We start from the raw sequence: 20,268 nt of genomic DNA on the forward strand, positions 1-20,268 counted from the left end.
AATTTTTTGAAAACTCTATTTTTGAGTTTTCTGATTTGAAAATTAGTTTTCATTTTCGATTTTCTTTCCCCCCTTGAATGTTTTAATAATGAACACAATATCTTGAAAAAACAGTTGTTAAAAAATCAGTATGTTGGGAACAATTGAAGAATCAAGTAATCTGATGAAATTGACAGAATCTTATTTATCATATAACCAGCAGCAACTATTGCATTTCAAAATCTTGCTCAACAAACCACTGCAGATTCACTCTGCTCTCAGACATTTAAATCAAAATACAATTTCGGACGACGTAGACCACCCTTCGGAATAAACGGAGTGCAATAATTCTTGAAATCCTTCAAAGAATTCGCCAAAACATCCGCTGGAGCTGCAGACCCCTTATTTTCCAACCACAACAAAACGTTATAAACCGACTTCTCAATCGTGCTCCTGTCACACGAACGAATCCTCTCATCCTCAACACAAGCTCTCCTCATCTCGTAAGCATAGTTCTCCAACTCGTTTCTCGCCTCAACTCTCTCCCTCGCCCTTTCGTCCTCACGCCGAAACGTGCTTGCGTCTTTATCCATCTGAGTTTTACCTTTCCTTTTCACCCATCCGTTGTTGTACGTTATCGTGATCTCATTCTCTAAGCCGAAAATCTTGTCCTCGGCCGACACATTCAGTACCCCGTCGGCCTCGACATGGAAGCACACGTTGATTTCCGGGGCCCCACGCGGGCCCAGCCCGATGCCCTTGAGCTGGAATTTCGGGAGAAGATTGTTGTCTTTAGCCATTAGCCTCAACCCTTGATACACCTGTATTAGTATGCTGGATTGATCGTCTGAAGAAGTGGAGCAAATTATATTTTTCCGAATCGGAAGAACGGTGTTTTTTGGGACGACAACGGACATCACTCCACCATTCGTCTCGATGCCCAGGTTTAGCCGAGCGCTATGAAGCCAAATCAATTTTTTAACCCTTTCAGTGTCTGTATACAACTTTTGCCCATAGTCCATCGCTAAATGAGGGTCGATATTCGTACAGAGCAAGTCCCTACCGAAGAAATTACATATTATTTTCTGCACTTTCGGGATTTTTGTGGACCCTCCGATGAGAACAACATCATCGACAAGGTTCTTGTGAATCTTGGCATACATCAAACATCTTTTCACCAAATCCCCACACTTTCGAAACAAATCGGCATTTAGATCCTCGAATCCAACCCTCGTGATACTGGAGCACAAGTCGGTCCCGCCGTCGTACAACGAATCGATCTCGACCGTCGCTTTATTGGTGATGAAAAGAGCAATCTTGGCCCTCTCGCACGCTTGCCTCAACCGCCTGAGGGATCGATCGTCCGTGCAAAATGATTCCCCGTGCTTGGAAACGAACTCCGCCTCGAAATGATTGAACAGCCGATTGGAGAAGTCTACTCCGCCCAAACGGGGGTCTCCGGTGGCGGCCTTCATACGGTAACAGTCCTTTTCTATAGTAAACACAGAAACCTCACAATTCTCGGCGCCGAGATGAAAAGCCAACACGGTTCTTAACGGAATATTCCATTGATCCAAACGATTGGCAATTGCGGCGGCGACCAGCGGATTGATGATTCTCCGAACACATACCCTTGATCTAAGCGCGGAAGCTTCCATCGACGGAATTTGAGAAAAGGTGAAATGAGCAGGCACCATAAGCCCTAATACTCGACTGTTGCGATCTTTCACCATAGACAGGACCAACTGAGGAATTTGATTGACGCCGATATATTTATTCTTACCCTTGTATTTAAACCTAATCATCGGCTTGTCGTCCTCGTACTTCCCTTTGCAGACGCTAATCGACGGCTGGAGATTCGTGGCGTCGATCTGGAAATACGGCTTGGAGGTTCGGCGGCGAATGATGAAGAGAGAGAGAGAGAGAGAGAGAGAGAGAGAGAGAGAGAGAGAGAGAGAGAGAGAGAGAGAGAGAGAGAGAGAGAGAGAGAGAGAGAGAGAGAGAGAGAGAGAGAGAGAGAGAGAGAGAGAGAGAGAGAGAGAGAGAGAGAGAGAGAGAGAGAGTAGTAGTAGAGGTGGTGTAAAATGGGGGGAATGAAGAAGAAATTGAAATTAAACGGTTATCGGTTCTGGAATTTGGAGGGAAGTTAACGTTCTGTTTGGTAATGTTTTGAAATTCCACTAAAATCCAAGTCAATTTGGTAATTTACACTTCCTTCTTTTTTTTTTTTTATTATTATTAATTTAATACTTTCGTTATATAGAATTTTTACATCAAAATATTGAAATAAATTACCAAATAGTCCAAATAAATCTATTATTAGTTGGGGTCATGAATTAGGTGGTGTTTGCAAATGCTTTTTGAAAGTGATTATGCGGTTTTTTTTGCTCATAATCTGTTTTTAGGTGTTTGCAAAATCAACTTTTGCTTTTGCTTCTCTTAAAATAATCTGCTTTAAGCTATTTTTTAAAAGCACCCCTAACCCTGCTTTTTCAATTTTAATTCATTTTCCGAAATATTTGCAAACACCCCCAACTTTTAGAAATAAGCACTTAAAGCTAACTTAAATCACAATCACTAACTTCTGCTTTTAAATAATCATTTGCAAACACCACCTTAAAGTTCATGTGTTAATCAGATTAAATAGTAGTAGTAATAATAATAATAATAATAATAATAATAATAATAATAATAATAATAATAATAATAATAATAATAATAATAATAATAATAATAATAATAATAATAATAATAATAATAATAATAATAATAATAATAATAATAATAATAATAATAATAATAATAATAATAATAATAATAATAATAATAAATAATAATAATAATAATAATAATAATATGGGCTTGAATTTAGGCGAATATAAAATTACAAAAGAGAATTGCAGTTTCTTCAATCTCCATAACCGTATTTTAAATTGCAGTTTCTTCTTCTCTTCACCATTTCCACCGCACCGAGCAACTGATCGGCGGCGCCGCCGTCAAGAAACAAGAATTGAACGACGATGAATAACCCTCCGAGCAACTCTATTGATGCCAAGCATCTCATCAGCCGGCGAATCTCCAGACCTTATGATTACATGCGCGGCGGCATGAGTCATCTCCTCCGTCTCTTCACAGTCATTTCCGGCGCCGGCGAGACTCCGGTGGTGGTTCAGATCAACCACGACGGCGAAGAGAAACAGTTCTCCTTCGAAGAGATTGTTTCCATGGTATGGACTTTAGTCAAGCGAGACCAAGAAGCCGCCTCCGCCCCCGTCGCTGCCGCCGGCGCTGGGTTATGGTTCAATGCAGGGAACGCCGCCGTGGTTATACTGGAGGATTTCATGCACGATGGCCAGCGCCAGGCGGCGGCGAACGCCGCCGCAGGAGACGGTGTTGATCTGCACATCATAAACAACCCCGTGTGTGCTTCGATCGCTTATGCTCTGGATAAGAAGCCTTCAGCAGATGAGGAAAGAAACGTCCTGGTTTACAACCACGGCGGCGATGATTTGACCGTGGCCGTGTTGACTATAGAAGAAGGCGGCGTTTTCAGTATGAGATCCGCCGCCAGAGAAACCCAATTGAACGGAGATAAATTCACCAATCGTCTCTTGAATCACTTCGCGGCGGAGTTCAACCGTAAGCACAAAAAAGACCTAACCGCCGCCTCTCTCCGGCGGCTGAGGGCGGCCTGCGAGAGGGCGAAGAGGGCCCTATCCTCGAAAACCCAGACGACAATCGAGATCGATTCACTCTATGAAGGGATCGATTTCTACGGTTCGATCACGAGAAGTGTATTCGAGTCCCTCACGATGGATTTACTCCTACGAAGTCAGGACATAGTCGAAGAGTGTTCGGAGCGCGCCCATGTTTCCGGCGTACGCCGTCTCGCCGACATGGTTCTCGTCGGAGGAACCTCGAAAATACCGAAGCTGCAGAAGCTCTTGGCGGATTTAGTCGGAGGTGAGAATATCCGTAAGAACATCGACCCTGTTAAGGCGATCGCATTCGGGGCCCACCTCCTCTGCAAAGACACTCAGCTCAATAGGGTTGCGAAAATAAGGTTTCTTGATTTCATGCACTCGAACATCGGAATCAAGATCGGAGCAGGAGGAGGAGCGGGGGCGGTGGAGGTTTTGATCGCGGAGAAGACGGTGATTCCGGCAAAGACAGTGCGGTTTCTGACGACTTGCTTCGAAGCTCAGTCGGATATGCAGATTCGGTTGTATCACGGGACGAGGGTTCCGATGGACACGAGCAACAGTAGTAAAATAACGGAGCGGAACTGGAGAATTCCAGTGGCCCCACAGGGCACCCCACGGGTGAAACTGCGGATCGAAATCGAGTATCTCACTCTGTCTGTGTGGATTATGGACAACCTTGTTTTCGAGACTACCAATCTGTGGGGGGCTCCAAGGTGATTAACACAAACAAATGTGTGTGAGAGAGAGAGATTGAGTGCATTTTTTTTAACATTTGCAGAAGTTGTAATTGATTTTGAAATCAGTAATTGATCATGATTTCATACATGCAGCAAGATTTTACATGTATTGAATCGATTTTCCTTTTCGATTTCCTTTTCGGTTTCTCCACATATACATCTTCACAATCTGCCGTAATTTGATAACGATGGGCCAATCGATAAATATAGAATTATCTTTCTTGAATGCCCGATTTTTATACCACTCCTCAATAAAGCCGTCAACTTGTGCATTCTCTCTCTCACGACTTTTCCGAAAATTCGGAAGCTCGAAACAAAGTTGCCACTGCTTTTTTGGCTCATCGATCTGGAAAGCACGTAATGAAATTATCCTTAAATATATTAACTTTTCTAATCGCTGGAATCATATAAACTATTTTAAGGCTATTTCGGAACGCCATATATATAACAAACCAATCCACGCGCGCTTCATTGCCGTTGGCAACCTCCACCTTTAAATTGGTTAAATGTTACGAGCTCAATCAATTTAGCAAGTGAAGAGGAAGAATAAGAGTAGAAGATCGCATGCGTACGTTCAGTTAAAGAGGTCAAGAGGATATTATTTACTAGTACCGGTTGAAGGCGCAATTCCAATTTGCGTTTATTATGAAGAAACGGTTGTATTTCTTCTAGCACTTTGTATTTATAGTTTTAGTATATATAGGGCAAGCTCGGGAATGAACAAGTTCAGCTGATTTTAGGTCAAGTTGTCTTCTAGGTTAGAGCCGAGTGTTTGGGATCTGTTTCTCGAAGCTATCTAGTGTTTAAGCTTCCCGATTCACCCCTTTTATTTCCATTATCAATATATATATATATTTCGGTTGCTATCACTTAAACTAAACATCGATGGATCAGCCATAAATAATCGGGGCAAGGCAGGTAAAGGAGTGATCATTCGTAATAGCTCAGGAATTTTTGTTACGGCATTTACGAAAAATATCGAGGCTGCTACTAACAACAAGGCCGAAATGTAAATAACAATAATAATAACTATAACTATTATTATTATTATTATTATTATTTAATATTTTTCAAAAAGATTTTGAAACCGTTTGAACAGTCAAAACTCCAAAACTGTGGGAAATAACAAAATATATTAAGTTATATCTAATTTGGGAAATTACAAAAGAGAAAATCAAGTTCCCTCCAGATATTTTCAATTGCACTTTCTTCTTCTCTTCACCATTTCCACCACACCGAGCAACTGATCGGCGGCGCCGCCGACAAGAAACAAGAATTGAACGACGATGAATAACCCTCCGAACAGTGCTATTGATGCCAAGCATCTCATCAGCCGGCGAATCTCGAGACCTTATGATTACATGCGTGGCGGCATGAGTCATCTCCTCCGTCTGTTCACAGTCATTTCCGGCGCCGGCGAGACTCCGGTGGTGGTTCAGATCCAGCACGACGGCGAAGCGAAGCAGTTCTCCTTCGAAGAGATCGTTTCCACGGTGGTGTGGATTATAGTCAAGGAAGCCAGAGAACCCGCCGCCGCCGCTGGGTTCACTGCAGGAAACGACGTCGTTGTACTGGAGGATTTTATGAACGATTCCCAACGGCTGGCGGTGGTGAACGCCGCCAACAGTGCCGGAATAGATGCCGCCGCTTTGCGCATCGTAAACAATCCAGTGTGTGCTGCGCTCGCTTACAATCTTGACACCGAGGCTTCGGAAAAAGGGGAAACCCAATTGAACGTGCTTGTCTACAATCACGGCGGCGATGATCTGAGCGTATCCTTGTTCAGTATCGAAGAAGGCGGCGTTTTCCGTATGAGAGCCGCCGCCAGAAACGCAAATTTCGCCGGAGAAGAATTCACCAATCGGCTCTTGGATCACCTCATGGAGAAGTTCAACCGGAAGCACAACAAAGACCTAACCACCGCCACCGCCTCTCTCCGGCGGCTGAGGGAGGCGTGCGAGAGGGCGAAGAGGGTCCTGTCCTCGGAAACTCGAACGACAATCGAGATCGATTCGTTGTACGAAGGGATCGATTTCTACTGTTCGATCTCGAGGGATGTATTCGTGATCCTCACTATCGATTTGCTCGTAAGGAGTATGAACGCAGCCGTAGAGTGTTTGGCCTATGCTTGTGCTTTGTCCGTCGCAGATTGCGCCCACGTGGCGGTTCTTGTCGGAGGAACCTCGAAAATCCCAATGGTGCACCGACTGTTGCAAGGCTTACGACTGGGCCCTAAAGACATCCGCAAGAGCATCGACCCCGTCGAGGTAATCGGGCGTGGGGCCCACGTATACAGAGAAGACGACGTTCAGTTCGAAAGGGTGGCGAGGATGTGGTTTCTTGATTTCACGCGCGAGCACATCGGGATCGCTACTGGGGTGGGCGATTCGGTGGCGGTTTTGATCCCGAAGAACACGAGTGTCCCGTTGAGGAGGGAGTGGATTGTGACCACTCGCTCCGATAATCAGCCGAGTTTGCAGATTCGGTTGTTTCTCGGGGGGACGGTGCCTATGGACAGGAACAACAGTACTGATGTAATGCAGGTGACCAGGCGGATTCCACCGGCGCCACATGGCACCCCACTGTACAATCTGCGGATCGAGATCGTCGATTTCACGCTTACCGTGTGGTTTATGGACAATGTTTTCGAGATGACGAATCTGTGGAGAGCTCCATGGGGTGGTGATGATGTGGCAGTGGGTGGTCGTGCTGAATCTGCTGATGATGTGGCAGTGGATGGTGGAGCTGACGTGGCGGCGGCTCTGGAAGCACTGGAAATTGAAGAAGGTGATTAAAGAAAATGTGTGAGTGATTAGCAAATTAGTTTGTTAAAAGATATTAGAAGCTTGTGAATAGTTGCAATTGATTTTGCTTTCAAGTACTCTCTATCTACTATGGTTTGTGATGATGTTATGTTTTCGAATTTGTATCGGATATTCAGTTTTAATCGACTACGATATCAATCGACTAAAAACATAGTCGATTAATGAATCGACTACTAAAATTGTTGCTAGAATAACGAAGTTGAAATGGCATTTTTTTTGTTGTGTATTCAAGTACTTGGTTGGATTGTCTCAATAGAAAATGCATATGACAAACTCGAATGGAATTTTTTTCGTACAATTGATATTTTTTAATCGAGTGAGTTTAGTTCAAATGAAAATGGATACTAAGTTGGTGTTTGCAAAACCGATTGAGTGGTATCCAATCGGTTTCCTTTTCGGTTTCTATTATTTTCCAATCGATGATTTGCTTATCTACATTTTGTCAGAGTTAGAATAATAACATTTTATAGTTGATTAAGCTAATTTAGTAACAATGGCCCGAAAATATATTCTGATTTTTTTTTAATAACATATATTCTGATTTTCACCTTAATATATAAAATATAGAGTAAACTACAAATACTACCCCTGTGTTATCTCGAAATAGCGAAAACCCCCCTGTGATAAATAAACTAGCAAAAACCCCCCTGTGAAATTTAGTCAAAGGCAGAATCCCCCCTAGCTGATTTTTTAGACTTGAAATGACAAAATTGTCCCTCAAAATGTATTTATATATATACATATTATATGTATATTTATTCTTTTTAATTTGTTTGTTTAGAAATTAAAAAAAATAGTAAACAACTAAATTGATTATTTTTTATATAAAATAATTAAAATATTTATAAAATATAAGAATTTATTAATTGCAAGACTCCAGGGGTATTTGTGTCTTTTTATATCAAGTCAACCCTCAAATAGTTCCATAGGGGGGTTTTTGCTATTTAAATAATTTCACAGGGGAGGTTTTTGCTAGTTTATTTATCACAGGGGGGTTTTTGCTATTTCGAGATTACACAGGGGTAGTTTTTGCAGTTTACTCATAAAATATATGTTACGTACACTATATTATTAATATTTTGAAAAAAAAAAATGAATACTGAAAAAACCCAAAATATTAATTATTTACGGAAAAGGGCAGAGCAACTTCCCTCCAGATTCCAGAACCATCTAACAAATCCTCATAACTGTATTTTCAAATCCACACCGAGCAGCTGAAAATTGCAGTTTCTTCTTCTTCACACCGAGCAGCTGATCGGCGGCGGCGGCGCCGCCAATTAAAAACAAAATTGAACGGCGATGAATCCACATCATAACAATGCTATTGATTTCAAGCGTCTCATTCGCCGGCGAATCTCCAGACCTTATTACCAGAGCGGCGGCATGAATCTCCGGCTGTTTAAAGTAATTTCCGGCGCCGGCGAGAGGCCGGTGGTGGTTCAGATCCAGTACGGCGGCGAAGAGAAACTGTATTCCTTCGAAGAGATTGCTACCATGGTCTGGGCTTCATATAAGCGAGACATAGAAGCTAGGTTAGGGTTTTCTGTAATAAGGAAAGCGTGGGCTCCATTTGAGGATTACTTTACCGGTTCCCACCTCCGGGCGACGGTGAAAACTGCTAATAGTGCAGGACTTCATATTGTCGGAATGTCATTCAATCCCGTTTCCGCTGCACGCGCTTACAATCTGGATAATAATGGAAGAAGCATTGTGTTGGTTTACAATCATGGTGGTTATGCTTTAGATGTTTCCTTTATGGTTATTGTGGAAGAGGGTTTCAATATGATTTCCGTTGCCAGGGACACAAATTTCGGCGGAGAAGATTTCACAAATCGACTCCTGAATTATTTCGCGGCAGAGTTCACCCGGAAGCACAACAAAGATCTAAACGCCGCTTCACTCCGGCGGCTGAGGGCGGCGTGCGAGAGGGCGAAGAGGGTTCTGTCCACGGAAACCAAGGCGACGATCCAGATTGATTCTCTGTACGACGGGGTCGATTTCTACGGTTCGATTACGAGGAATGTATTCGAGTCCCTCAACATGGATTTGTTCCTAAGAGGTAAAGACACAGTCGAAAGGTGTTTGACTGTCGCCAAGATTACGGACAAGAACCGTGTCCACGAAGTGGTTCTTATCGGAGGAACCTCAAAAATCCCGAAACTGCAGCAACTGTTGCAAGATTTCTTCGACGGCAAATACCTGCGCAAGAGCATCGACCCCTATTTGGTCGTCAGGCAAAGGGTTGCAAGAGTAAGAGCGAGGTTTCTTGATTTCACACGTATGGACATCGGCATCGAGACAGGGGACGCGGGGTTGATCACCGTTTTGATACCAAAAAACACCACAATTCCTGCAAAGAAAGAGCGAATTCTCTTCCGTACCGACTCCGATAGTCGGTCGACTATAAAGATCCACGTGTTTCGTGGGGTTATTAAGGAAATTCTTATTCCCACGGCACCACGTGGGGCCGTACAGTTCAAACTGCGGATAGAAATTGACGTTTACGGCACACTGAGGGTGTGGATATCGGACAGGATTATGGAGATGAAGAATTACTTGACGTTTCTGAAACGGAGGAGCGATGCAATGCTGACGGACGTGAAGAAGAAGTTGGCGGCGAGAAGGGCCTTGATGGAATATGCCTACAGCATGGGACATGCTTGTCACAGTGACGAGGATCATCCTTCTTCGGAACTGGAGAAGATCGAGATTGATATTAACAAGGTTATTGATTGGGTGAATGCGAACCCATTGGCTGAAGTGGATGCGTACGAGGATAAATTGGACGAGTTGAAAGCTGCTTGCTTTCTCCTTAATCCTCATATTTGGCGATGGAGCTGATGTGGCGCGGCGGCCGGTGGTGGTGCCTGCTGATGTGGCGTGGCGATTGGTGATGCGGTTGGAGTGGAAGTTGATGAAGCTGATTAGAAAATGTGTGTGATAGATTAGGTGCTACTATTCTTGTTTTGAGTGATTTTTTGTAGCAAATTAGTGTGAACATTTTTGCACAAGTTTGTTAATGAAGAAAAGCTTGGTTTTGCTTTCAAGTGATTTTATAGCAAATTAGTGTGAACATTTGTAAGTGATTTTGCTTTCAAGTATGAAAATGTGGTTTATTTTAGAAGAAACATAAAATGTGTTCAATTTGTTATAAACTAGGTTTGGTTGGTAAAAATGGGTTAAACCAATCAAAATAGTTTAAATTGATTGAATTGCTCAAAATGAGTTAAATGGGTCCAAACGGGTAAAGTAAAGTCAATGTAATGTGTTAATTGGTCAAAAATGAGTTAAATCTATGGGGGCGGGGGGTAAACGAGCTTAGCCGCTCGTGAGGTCGATGAGTCGGCTCGAAAAAATCTCGAACTCGAGTTTTTCGAGCTGGAGCTCACGAACTCGAGCTTTTCTTTAGTTGTTTGTGAGCTCACAAGTCGGCTCGTGATAGACCTGGCCACGGTTCGGTTCTGAACCGCCAGTTCCAGTTCCGATTTTGGAGGAACCAGAACCGAACCGAAAAAATCCGGTTCCTTGCGGTTCGGTTCCCGGTTAGAACTGTAGAACCGTCCAGTTCTTAATTATTATATTTTATTATATATATATATATATATATATATATATATATATATAGAGAGAGAGAGAGAGAGAGAGAGAGAGAGAGAGAGAGAGAGAGAGAGAGAGAGAGAGAGAGAGAGAGAACATGAAATTAATATTTTCCATTTTTTTTAAACCGGTTCAAACGGTTCTAACCGTCGATTCTCGGTTCCGAAAATGAGGAACCGGAACAGAACCGATTTTCTCGGTTCTGGTTCCGGTTCCGGTTCGGTTCTAAAACCGTTGACCTCGGTTCGGTTCCGGTTCTGGTTCCGGTTCTAACCGAACCGGTGGTCAGGGACTTAGGTCTAGCTCGTGAGCCTTATTTTTTATATATATATATATATATTATTTTTTATTTAAATAATGTATAATAATATAAATTATTACATAAATAATATAAAAAGAATATATAAATATTAAGAAATATATATAATTACCGTTTATTGTTTATTTTGAGTATTTTTATTATAATCTAAATATTTTTTAATAATAAAATTTAATAATTTAAAAAAAAATCCAAAATCAGCTAAGGCTCGAGCTCGACCCAAAACAAATGAACTCGACGAGCTCGACATAATAAACTCGAACTCGAGCCGGCCAAAACAGCCGAGCTCGTCTCGTTCACACCCCTAGTTAAATCAGTCCTAAATTATTTAAATCAATAAGCAAAAGTGAAATTGATTAATAAACAAATAAAGGGAATTAAATCGATCAAATTTAATTAAAAAGGAAAAGAAGTAAAAAATAGATCAATTGGGTTGAAATCGACGGAAAGGTCGTAGCTAGGGTTTATCTGGGGTTGATCTTCTTCCGGCGGCAATGAAGGTTTTCGTGGGGATGGCGTTTGGTTGGGCTTGTTCTAGGATATTCCGGCATCTCAACTCCGTTCGAACAATCAACGCTGCTCAGCAAAAGAATATTCCTGAAACAAAGCCACTTGGTTCGTCATCATTCTTTTTCTCCGCTCTTTAATTTTCGCCATTTTTTTTCCTTCAATTTTGATTTTTTTTTGACAGAATTTACAAAGAAAATAAAAGATGATCCACATGCACATTTGCTAACGGAGATTGAATCCGTTTCCTCATTTTTGGATTATCCGATCGGAAAATACGAATCGAGGGTATTTTCAGCTGGAGGCTACAAATGGTATATATATATATATATATTATTTGTTGATTTTTTAAAAATATTTATTATTAAATATTAATTTCTAAAATAAATTCTGGATTCAGGAGACTGGTAATCTATCCTGAGGGCAAGCATATCTCTGCATACATTGAAATGATTGATTGTATCCCTTGTTTGAAGGTCCATGCAACCTTCAAAATCTTTCTGTTGAATCGAACATCCGGCAGTTATCTTTGTTTCCGAGGTAAATTAAATTGAAAACCTTTCGTAATTCCTTACGCATTTTTATTTTTCTCCCGGATCTTAACTTTAGAAATGTTTCGGCAGGGACTGCGGCGACGGACTTTACCAAGTCAAGAGCGAAATGGGGATTTCGTAAACTGATCTCGGAGAGAATGTTGAGGGATGCATCGAATGGGTACATTGTTGATGACAAGTGTGTTTTCGGAGCTCAAGTTTCCGTAGTTGGAAGCGCAGCATCGTTTATTGAGATTTCAATTTCGCAGACGGTTATAATATCCAACAACGGTTTTGATTCCTTTTTGTTGCTTTTAAATTTGTATCTTGGTTGTCTAATTTTATGTTATTGGTGATCGAAGAAATCAAAAAGTTCAGTGGATTATGGCCGAAATGGCGCTTTAAATATGTTAGCCGTAATTCAAATTTTGTTGCCCATTCTCTTGCTAAATGGGCTTGTTGCTCTAATACACCCTCTTGTAGACTCGTTTATTTCTTGTCCTTAATTTATTTCTTACTTATCAAAAAAAAAAAAAATTCATTTAGCAACTATATTCAGTGCAGTGCACCTATGTAGTTGACTGCCGATTCTTACATTTAAAAAAAAAAAAAATCATTTAGCAACCCCCTTAACAAACAAATTCCAAGATCATTGTTACTCAATTGATTTTTCTATACACAATTGTTGAATTCTACTTGTAATTTGATGCATGCATTGTGTAACATTATCAATTTCTCTAGCCATTATTACTTTATTGTAGCATATAAAGCATAAAGGACTTTCATATTTATTTAGGAAGAAATCATATGATGTTTCATCCTTACTATAAAAGTCGACAAAATATACGCTACGAAAAAACACCATAGAAATTAATATCCAGCTGAACCATACAAGTGAGAGACCACAGTTTACACATTTTTCGTCAGTTTTAAAGGAAGTGCCCAACGTAAAAAAACACAAATACAGATGTAGCAACGAAATGCAGTTCAAATTCTCACTAAACCGTAAATAACCGGAATTAACACGTTAAATTCCAGGACTAGTGATGGAATCACTACCATGAACCCTCGGCACCAACTGTGGGATTTTTGAAAGCCGCAAAATCCCAGAAAGTCTTCAACGAGTATGGCTGAGAAACTGTGAACCCTTCCTCCGTGATTTTTGCAATCTGCAAAAATCGATAAACCATTGTTAGTGGATAAAGGCTCGTTAAACTATCAAATTAAACTTGATCAGTGACTAGTTAAACATGACAATTAGAAAAAATCCCGTTATTGGTCATAATTAAGTGTTCAAAAAGTCACATTTATACATTTCAGACATGTACCTTAGTTAATGTTTTACGAGGCGAAAAATGAATAATAATGAAAAGCAAAGCATAATATGATAAAGGAAACCTGATCAATAAATATGGATTTTTTAATATACGAAGAAAAATGATAATACGTCAAATATATTTTTCAATCAAGTTCGTTTCGGACCAAAATATAACAAAATTTTGCCGTGAAAAATCTAGATGTTAGAAAGCAGAATTAATTAGAGTCAGAGAACTATGTTTGTAGAAACGAAATTTAATAAAATCTTGGAAGGTTAGAATAATTACTTTCTTGTCATGTAAAAAAAATATGATAGCTTGTGAAATCAAATTCTACATCTAAGGACACTTCTTAAAGTCACGTCAAAGCAAAAACAGCACACAGAACCTCAACGAGATGTGCAAAAAATAGAACATCAAGCTTACAAAAAATAAAAACAATAAAGAGTGTCATATTATACAATTTCAAGTAAGATTATCCTCACCTGGAGTTTATTGACAGCAGATCTGTCACGGTAGAGAAGCACACGCATGCACTTCTCGAGTAGTTTAACGCCTTCTTCATAAGTCAAATTCTCGTGCCATTCATCGCGAAGAATAGGCCTAGCCAGGTGGTTACCGAATCCAGTTGCAACATGGCTATCCTCATATTGCACACCAATCATGCTAACCTGAAAATACATCGCCAAAAAAGAATATACTCTCCACATCAAAAGTAATTTAGCGTATATGCTAGTTATATGTAGATGTTCAAGAAATAATACATACAGTTCCAAGATATTTCTGCCCATTTTTAACACCGCCAAGTACGAGAGAGTTCCACAGTGGGTTGAACTTATTACGGCGGTTGTACATCACACGAGTCAGATAGTTATGAACCTCTTTAGGACCCAACGAGTTCCCATCATCCCACATGTTATCGTACAAGCTACATACATCAAGAAAGCATGCAAAAACCATGAGTTTGTAAAATTTATACTTTATATAAGTAGTATCAAGTATAACCAGCCAAACCAAGATAAAAGCAATGGAGATAACACTCACATAAGTTCATCAAGATAGCGCATTATCTCCTGAAAATCACTTATCTCGCCACTGGCACCGATAACTGAATGTTTTCCCACTGGCTTCAATCGCTCGACGGTTTTGTAGCGAAGGGTAGAACCATACGAACCTATTAACAAAAGGCATTAAATAAGAATCAAGCCTAAGCAAATTTTCTTTCTTTAGACTTTTAGCTGCGATAGTAATCTTTATTCACTCTACACCTAAAAATATTGTTAACTTGGGAAAGTGAACCGATACAACTTGATGCACATCCACCAATATATATCATTTTCAAAAAATCTTCGCATATTTCAATACATGGAACCATCAGAAGGAACACTTAGCTACGACGACTACTTGAAATGGATGTCTAGACATTCGTTTTATCCAGTTTACAATGTATAATTACTATAAAATAGACACTTAAATCATCGAAAAAACACCATATTTGTAATAAGAAATTCTCAAAACTACGTAAGAAAACCAAGATCTATATCTTAAGATCCATCTTAGGAGATGGATCAAGAATCAAAATGTATACTCTAATACAGTTCACTTATTCAAACCCAATGATAAATTTTACGCTTGATCAAAATGTATACTCTAATATAGTTCACTTATTCAAACCCAATGATAAATTTTACGCCTCCCATCCATACTCGTAAATTTCTCCAACAATCAAATGATCTTGGAATCAAAATAAGATGCAGGTTTCAGAATCAAACCTCCCATGTCAGCAGCTATGAGAATGCCATCTTTGTACTTGATGGCAACAACTGAGGTCCCAGTAACATATGGGTACCTATACAAAATCCCATTTAATTAAAACAGCAAAAATTAAAAAAAAATATATTTTTTTTAAAAAAAATCATTTTTTATGAATCATATATACATAAAAAATCAGGAATAAATTAAGTTAGTTTCAATCGATATGCATCCATTTCTTGCATAATTATTATATAATTCGAAATCAGCTAGTTAAAACCCTAGTTTCAAAAAAATCTAAAAAAAAAAATAGAAATCCAATCATCAGATCTTCACAAGTAAATTAAGTGCATTAAAACGAGATAGAAATCATACAGAGTTCTTTGAGAATCGCCTTCCGAACCGAGCAAATTCTTCATGGCTGAAGCTGAATCGGCGAACTGCAGCAATTAAACCCCAAAAAAACGAAAAATCAGAATAATTAGAAAATAAAACAGCCATCGCCTTCGATTACATGAATCGGAAACGCAGAACACTAAGCTTACATTCATTGTGGTGATTTGTTCAGCGATTCTTAAAAAAAAAATTATTGATCTTTCAGGAAAAAAATTCTTAAATGAATATTTGGTACTCCACGACTAAGAACTCGGTTTACCCTTTTCTCAAGAAATCATTGGGCTTTGATTTTGATTATTCTTTTGTTTGGGCCAACATTTAGAAAGCCCATCATTTTACAGTAGGCTGGTTTAAAAATGTCAGTTGTAAAATAAAACTATAACTAATTCATTAAAAATACTAATAATAATAATAAAAAAATAAATAAATAAATAAAAAAGGAAGTATTAGGTAAAAAAAAATCTTATTTGTTCTTCATCTGCTTATTTTTTGAATTTTTAAGATCTTTTTGAAAATAAAAAAACCAAATACTTTGGAAGAGTTTATAAGTTTTTAAACATCTTATAAGCTCTTTTTAACAACTTATAAGATTATCCAAACTCCCTCTTAATATAACGTTCGGATTTTTAGATTAGATCTGACATTAAATTTATTAAACTCGTTAATATTATTCTAAAACCACTCTTAATCAAGGTGAGGAATAGTACTCGGTTCGGTGGCCTATGTTGCACGAAATAATAAAGGTGAGTGCTTGTGGTGGGCCGTCTACAACATTCACGTGAGACCGACACCTGTCAATGGTGAAGCGCACGCGGTGCTATTTGCGCGAAGGAAGGCTCAATTAGGAAGGTTATCACCGCTTTGCGAAATAAAGACTTAGGCTCAGCCTCATTCGGAGCCATTTATCGAAAGTTGTTTACTTATTGCGAGAGATTTTAATTTATGTAGTTTTGAATTTATTAAACGTTCGAGAAACTCGTTAGCGCATGCTATTGCTAAAAATCATGGTCATGCTTGTAAGGAAATGGTAACTCTTCCCATGGATTTGGCGAATATCGCCTAATAATATTCTCGTTTCTGCTAAAAATAAAAATAAAATACCCTCTTAATCAAATGATGACAATAATGTGAGAGGGGAAAACAATTATTTTCTTAATAAAGAGATTACAAGTTTATATATAATATTCCCATATATATGAATGTAATCTTTGATGAAATTTTACTGAAAAAAATCAAATTAAGCCCGAGTTGCAAATTTTAAAAGTCTGACAGATTTTAATCTGAATTCAATTGTTGGCCACTGTTTGGGGCACAAATACAGGCCCTCCACATGTAGTGTGTTGGAAGAAATACAGGTCACAAATTAAATTTTCTATGATTTTTTTTTTTATAGAATATTAATTTCTTTTATATTTATTAAATGTACAACTTTGAAAAGAAATGCAAAAATCATTGTTTGGAAATTAAAATACAGGAGGACATACATTTAAAAGAAATTATTTTCCAAAAATAAATAAAATACGTTTTTGAGCCGTAAATAGGAAAACGATTCGAGTAAATATAAGACATTTTCAACCATATATATATATATATATATATATTGTTCTAATTAATTCAATTATCCATCCTAACATATGTTATTGTCCAATATAATAGTATCTACTAAATCCACAAAAACATATATTTTGTTTTTAGAAATAGATTATAAATGGGATTCTCACATAAGTTATGCCACATAAATTAAAAAAATTAAGACACATGTTTTTATATTAATTATTAGTAAAAATATGATAATATAATATTAATTAATGTCCTCATGAGTGGAATAATTCAATTTAGGCAGCTCCACAGACATATGGGAATAGAAAGAGTCGCAAATGCTACAGTGTACAGATCACTTTCAGATTTGATAAGCTGAATATAAGTGGACTGCACATGCTTAATTTAAATATTTTAATATTTAATAAACAATTTGTATTGTTTTATATTATAATTCATATTAAAATCAATATGTCAAGATTGTTTTATAATTTCGCTCCTTATTCTACATCGTTCAACCACAAAAATACTACATTTTCCTCGTATGTTGTTATGAGTACATACTATTTTTTTTATTTATTTATTTTTTTTTTTTTTTTTTTTTGATAATGCAGGAACCCGCAGCCAACCATATAGGTGCACTGGGTAAACCTACACTCTTGTATAATAGCTTGCAAACCATACGAGAGATGTAAACCACACTAGGCTAACCATGTGTGACAAGCTCGACCTAGCGACCATACTATTTTAATTCAAGTCGACAAATATTTAGTTGTTTTCCAATATTCTATTATAAAACTTAAAAAAAAAAATCATATTCCCTGCATCCGAACCCCGGTAATTTTTTTGCAATACACTCATCGTAAATTAAAATAAGTTAAATAACCCTTTAAAATAAATAATTTGTTAGCAAAAAAAAAAAAAAGAAAAAAAAAAAAGAAAAAGGTTTTGCAAATAATATAAGTTATAAAAAGGAAAGTCACCGCGTACGACCGAGTTTGAGCCTCTTCTGACCAAACTTGCAAGACATCGCCCATACGTTAACCCATCGACAGTTATTGCTGTTATATTATAATATTCTTTTTTTCTTTTCTTTTTTTTTTAATATTTTTTTTCACTTTCCTTTGTACGTGCGTGTGTGTGTGTGTGTGTGTGTGTGCGTGTGTGTGTGTGTTTTTCTTTCTTCTTTTCACGTCAACCAAACGCGGCTGCTCTCTCGCCCAATTCCCCCCCTCCCTCCCCCATATCAAGAAACCGCAAACAAACCACCACTTGTTTTCTTTCACGTAAACCCTAATTTAATTTTTCCCCCACTTCTAAAAGCCCCCAAAACAGAAATTCTACTCATTAAACTGATTTCTAGGTTTTCTTTTTTCTTTCCCCCTTTTGTGTTGTTCTTAGTATCCTAGTATCTTGCCCCAATTTTCCAGGAAAAAGAAATAAAGATTCTTTTTTTATCTACTTCTTCGTTCCTGCAATGGCGAACGAATATGGAGATGGGGTGTCGTGGTATCGGGGTTCAATGATTGGAAAAGGAAGCTTCGGGCGTGTTTATCTAGCAACATTGAAGAAACCCAGATCAAAATACAGCTATTACCCATCTCTAATGGCCGTCAAGTCCGCCGAGGTTTCCGCCTCCGGTTCAATTCAGAACGAGAGGGAGGTTCTCAACGCCGTCAAAGGCTGTCCCAACATAATCAAGTGCTTCGGCGACGAGACTACTACCGGCCAAAACGGCGCCGTCGTCTACAATCTCCTCCTCGAGTACGGCTCCGCCGGCACACTGGCGGAGAAAATCAAGAATTCCAACGCCGGCGGCGGCGGGGGTTTGTCCGAATTCGAGGTTAAGAGATTCACCAAGTCGATTCTCACGGGTCTGAATCACATCCACGTCAGCGGCTATGTTCATTGCGACATTAAACCGGACAACATCCTGCTGTTCAGCGATTTCAGGGCGAAAATCGCGGATTTCGGATTGTCGAAGAGGGTTGCTGTGAAGCAGAGCAAGAAGAGGAAATTGATGGAGCCCTATTGGAGGGGCACGCCTATGTACTTATCCCCCGAGGCTGTAATCGATAAAATTCAAGATCCGCCTAGCGATATCTGGGCGCTGGGATGCATCGTGCTCGAGATGCTGACGGGGAAACCCGTTTGGGAAGACGAGAAGAAAGAATTGACAAACGACGAAATTATTGCGAAAATTGGGGCGGGGCGAGAATTGCCTAAAATCCCGATTGGGGTTTCGAAGGAGGCGAGGGATTTTCTAAAGGGTTGTTTCGTGAGGAAGTCTATGTTCAGATTGACCGCCGAGATGCTGCTGAATCACCCGTTTGTCGAAGGTGTCGAAATTTTCGATGATGATGATGACGTGGCGGACGATGAGGAGGAAGAGGAAGAAGTGGAGGAGGATTTGAGTGAGATTGATTCGGTTTTGTTGGTGTCTGAAAGTGACTGTGGAGTTAGTTCGTGTTCGGATGATTATTCGTTTTATTATTTGTCCGATGAAGAAGAAAATGGTGAGGATGAGATTAGTTCGAGTGTTTGTGAAGAGACGAAGGTTTCGACACAAGTTTTGTCGGAAAGTAGAGAGCGTTTTCCAGTTAGTTTTACGGTTCCCTCAGCTGTGTAGGGAAGAATTTGTCGACTCGATTTTGATAGGTTTAATCATTCATTAGTGATATAGCCTAGCTGATAGTCTATATATATATACTCCATTTATGTAGTAATTAATATGCAGAGGTTGTTGGAATTAGATTGATTCTTTATTTTTTTTCACACTAAATATTATTGGAAATGTTTCATTTATTATTGGAATTATTCTCTACTTTCTGAATAAATGCACACTTGTTATTCTAGCAGTTCTTTTTAGTTGTTGTGTCTGATACTTCAAGACTTTCAGTTCGTATCAGAAAACTCGAACATCTTCAATTCTGAAAAGCAGTTATAATAATGTATATTTTTGTCGAAATACTATATATATATATATATATATATATATATATATATATATATATATATATATATATATATATATATATATATATATATATATATATATATATAT

The 20,268-nt window shown here is 38.8% G+C and overlaps 6 protein-coding genes and 1 non-coding gene across 7 annotated transcripts; 5 read left to right on the forward strand and 2 right to left on the reverse strand.

Annotated features, from left to right (window-relative positions):
• Positions 1–180: 180 nt before the first annotated feature.
• Positions 181–1,784, reverse strand: LOC105972277 (heat shock cognate 70 kDa protein). The gene has a single exon (XM_012997212.2). It carries the CDS (start codon positions 1,782–1,784, stop codon positions 258–260), a length of 1,527 nt encoding a protein of 508 aa, XP_012852666.2. The 3' UTR covers positions 181–257.
• A 1,096-nt stretch (positions 1,785–2,880) lies between these two features.
• LOC105972226 (heat shock 70 kDa protein 4) lies at positions 2,881–4,553 on the forward strand. Its single transcript, XM_088817637.1, has one exon. The coding sequence runs from the start codon at positions 3,000–3,002 to the stop codon at positions 4,398–4,400; it is 1,401 nt and encodes a 466-aa protein (XP_088673763.1). The 5' UTR covers positions 2,881–2,999; the 3' UTR covers positions 4,401–4,553.
• A 1,153-nt stretch (positions 4,554–5,706) lies between these two features.
• Positions 5,707–7,215, forward strand: LOC105972225 (heat shock 70 kDa protein 4). The gene has a single exon (XM_088817435.1). It carries the CDS (start codon positions 5,707–5,709, stop codon positions 7,213–7,215), a length of 1,509 nt encoding a protein of 502 aa, XP_088673561.1.
• Positions 7,216–8,544: 1,329 nt separating this feature from the next.
• On the forward strand, positions 8,545–10,086 carry LOC105972450 (heat shock cognate 70 kDa protein-like). Its single transcript, XM_012997412.2, has one exon. It carries the CDS (start codon positions 8,545–8,547, stop codon positions 10,084–10,086), a length of 1,542 nt encoding a protein of 513 aa, XP_012852866.2.
• A 1,496-nt stretch (positions 10,087–11,582) lies between these two features.
• LOC105972272 (ubiquitin C-terminal hydrolase 12) lies at positions 11,583–12,664 on the forward strand. Its single transcript, XM_012997207.2, has 4 exons — positions 11,583–11,776; positions 11,853–11,982; positions 12,069–12,208; positions 12,292–12,664. Exons 1-4 carry the CDS (start codon positions 11,656–11,658, stop codon positions 12,555–12,557), a joined length of 657 nt encoding a protein of 218 aa, XP_012852661.2. The 5' UTR covers positions 11,583–11,655; the 3' UTR covers positions 12,558–12,664.
• Positions 12,665–13,065: 401 nt separating this feature from the next.
• On the reverse strand, positions 13,066–15,985 carry PBG1 (20S proteasome beta subunit G1). Its single transcript, XM_012997341.2, has 7 exons — positions 15,815–15,985; positions 15,645–15,709; positions 15,290–15,366; positions 14,562–14,691; positions 14,286–14,445; positions 14,003–14,188; positions 13,066–13,370 (listed from the first exon to the last, which is right to left on the reverse strand). The coding sequence occupies exons 1-7, from the start codon at positions 15,818–15,820 to the stop codon at positions 13,257–13,259; spliced, it is 738 nt and encodes a 245-aa protein (XP_012852795.2). The 5' UTR covers positions 15,821–15,985; the 3' UTR covers positions 13,066–13,256.
• Positions 15,986–18,385: 2,400 nt separating this feature from the next.
• On the forward strand, positions 18,386–20,059 carry LOC105972250 (mitogen-activated protein kinase kinase kinase 20). The gene has a single exon (XR_016030772.1). It is a non-coding gene; the product is annotated as a mitogen-activated protein kinase kinase kinase 20 (transcript).
• Positions 20,060–20,268: the final 209 nt, after the last annotated feature.

The sequence above is a fragment of the Erythranthe guttata genome, chromosome 4 (assembly GCF_056151865.1).
Source record: "Erythranthe guttata isolate IM_541 chromosome 4, IM_541, whole genome shotgun sequence".
NCBI classification, from domain to species: Eukaryota; Viridiplantae; Streptophyta; class Magnoliopsida; order Lamiales; family Phrymaceae; genus Erythranthe; species Erythranthe guttata.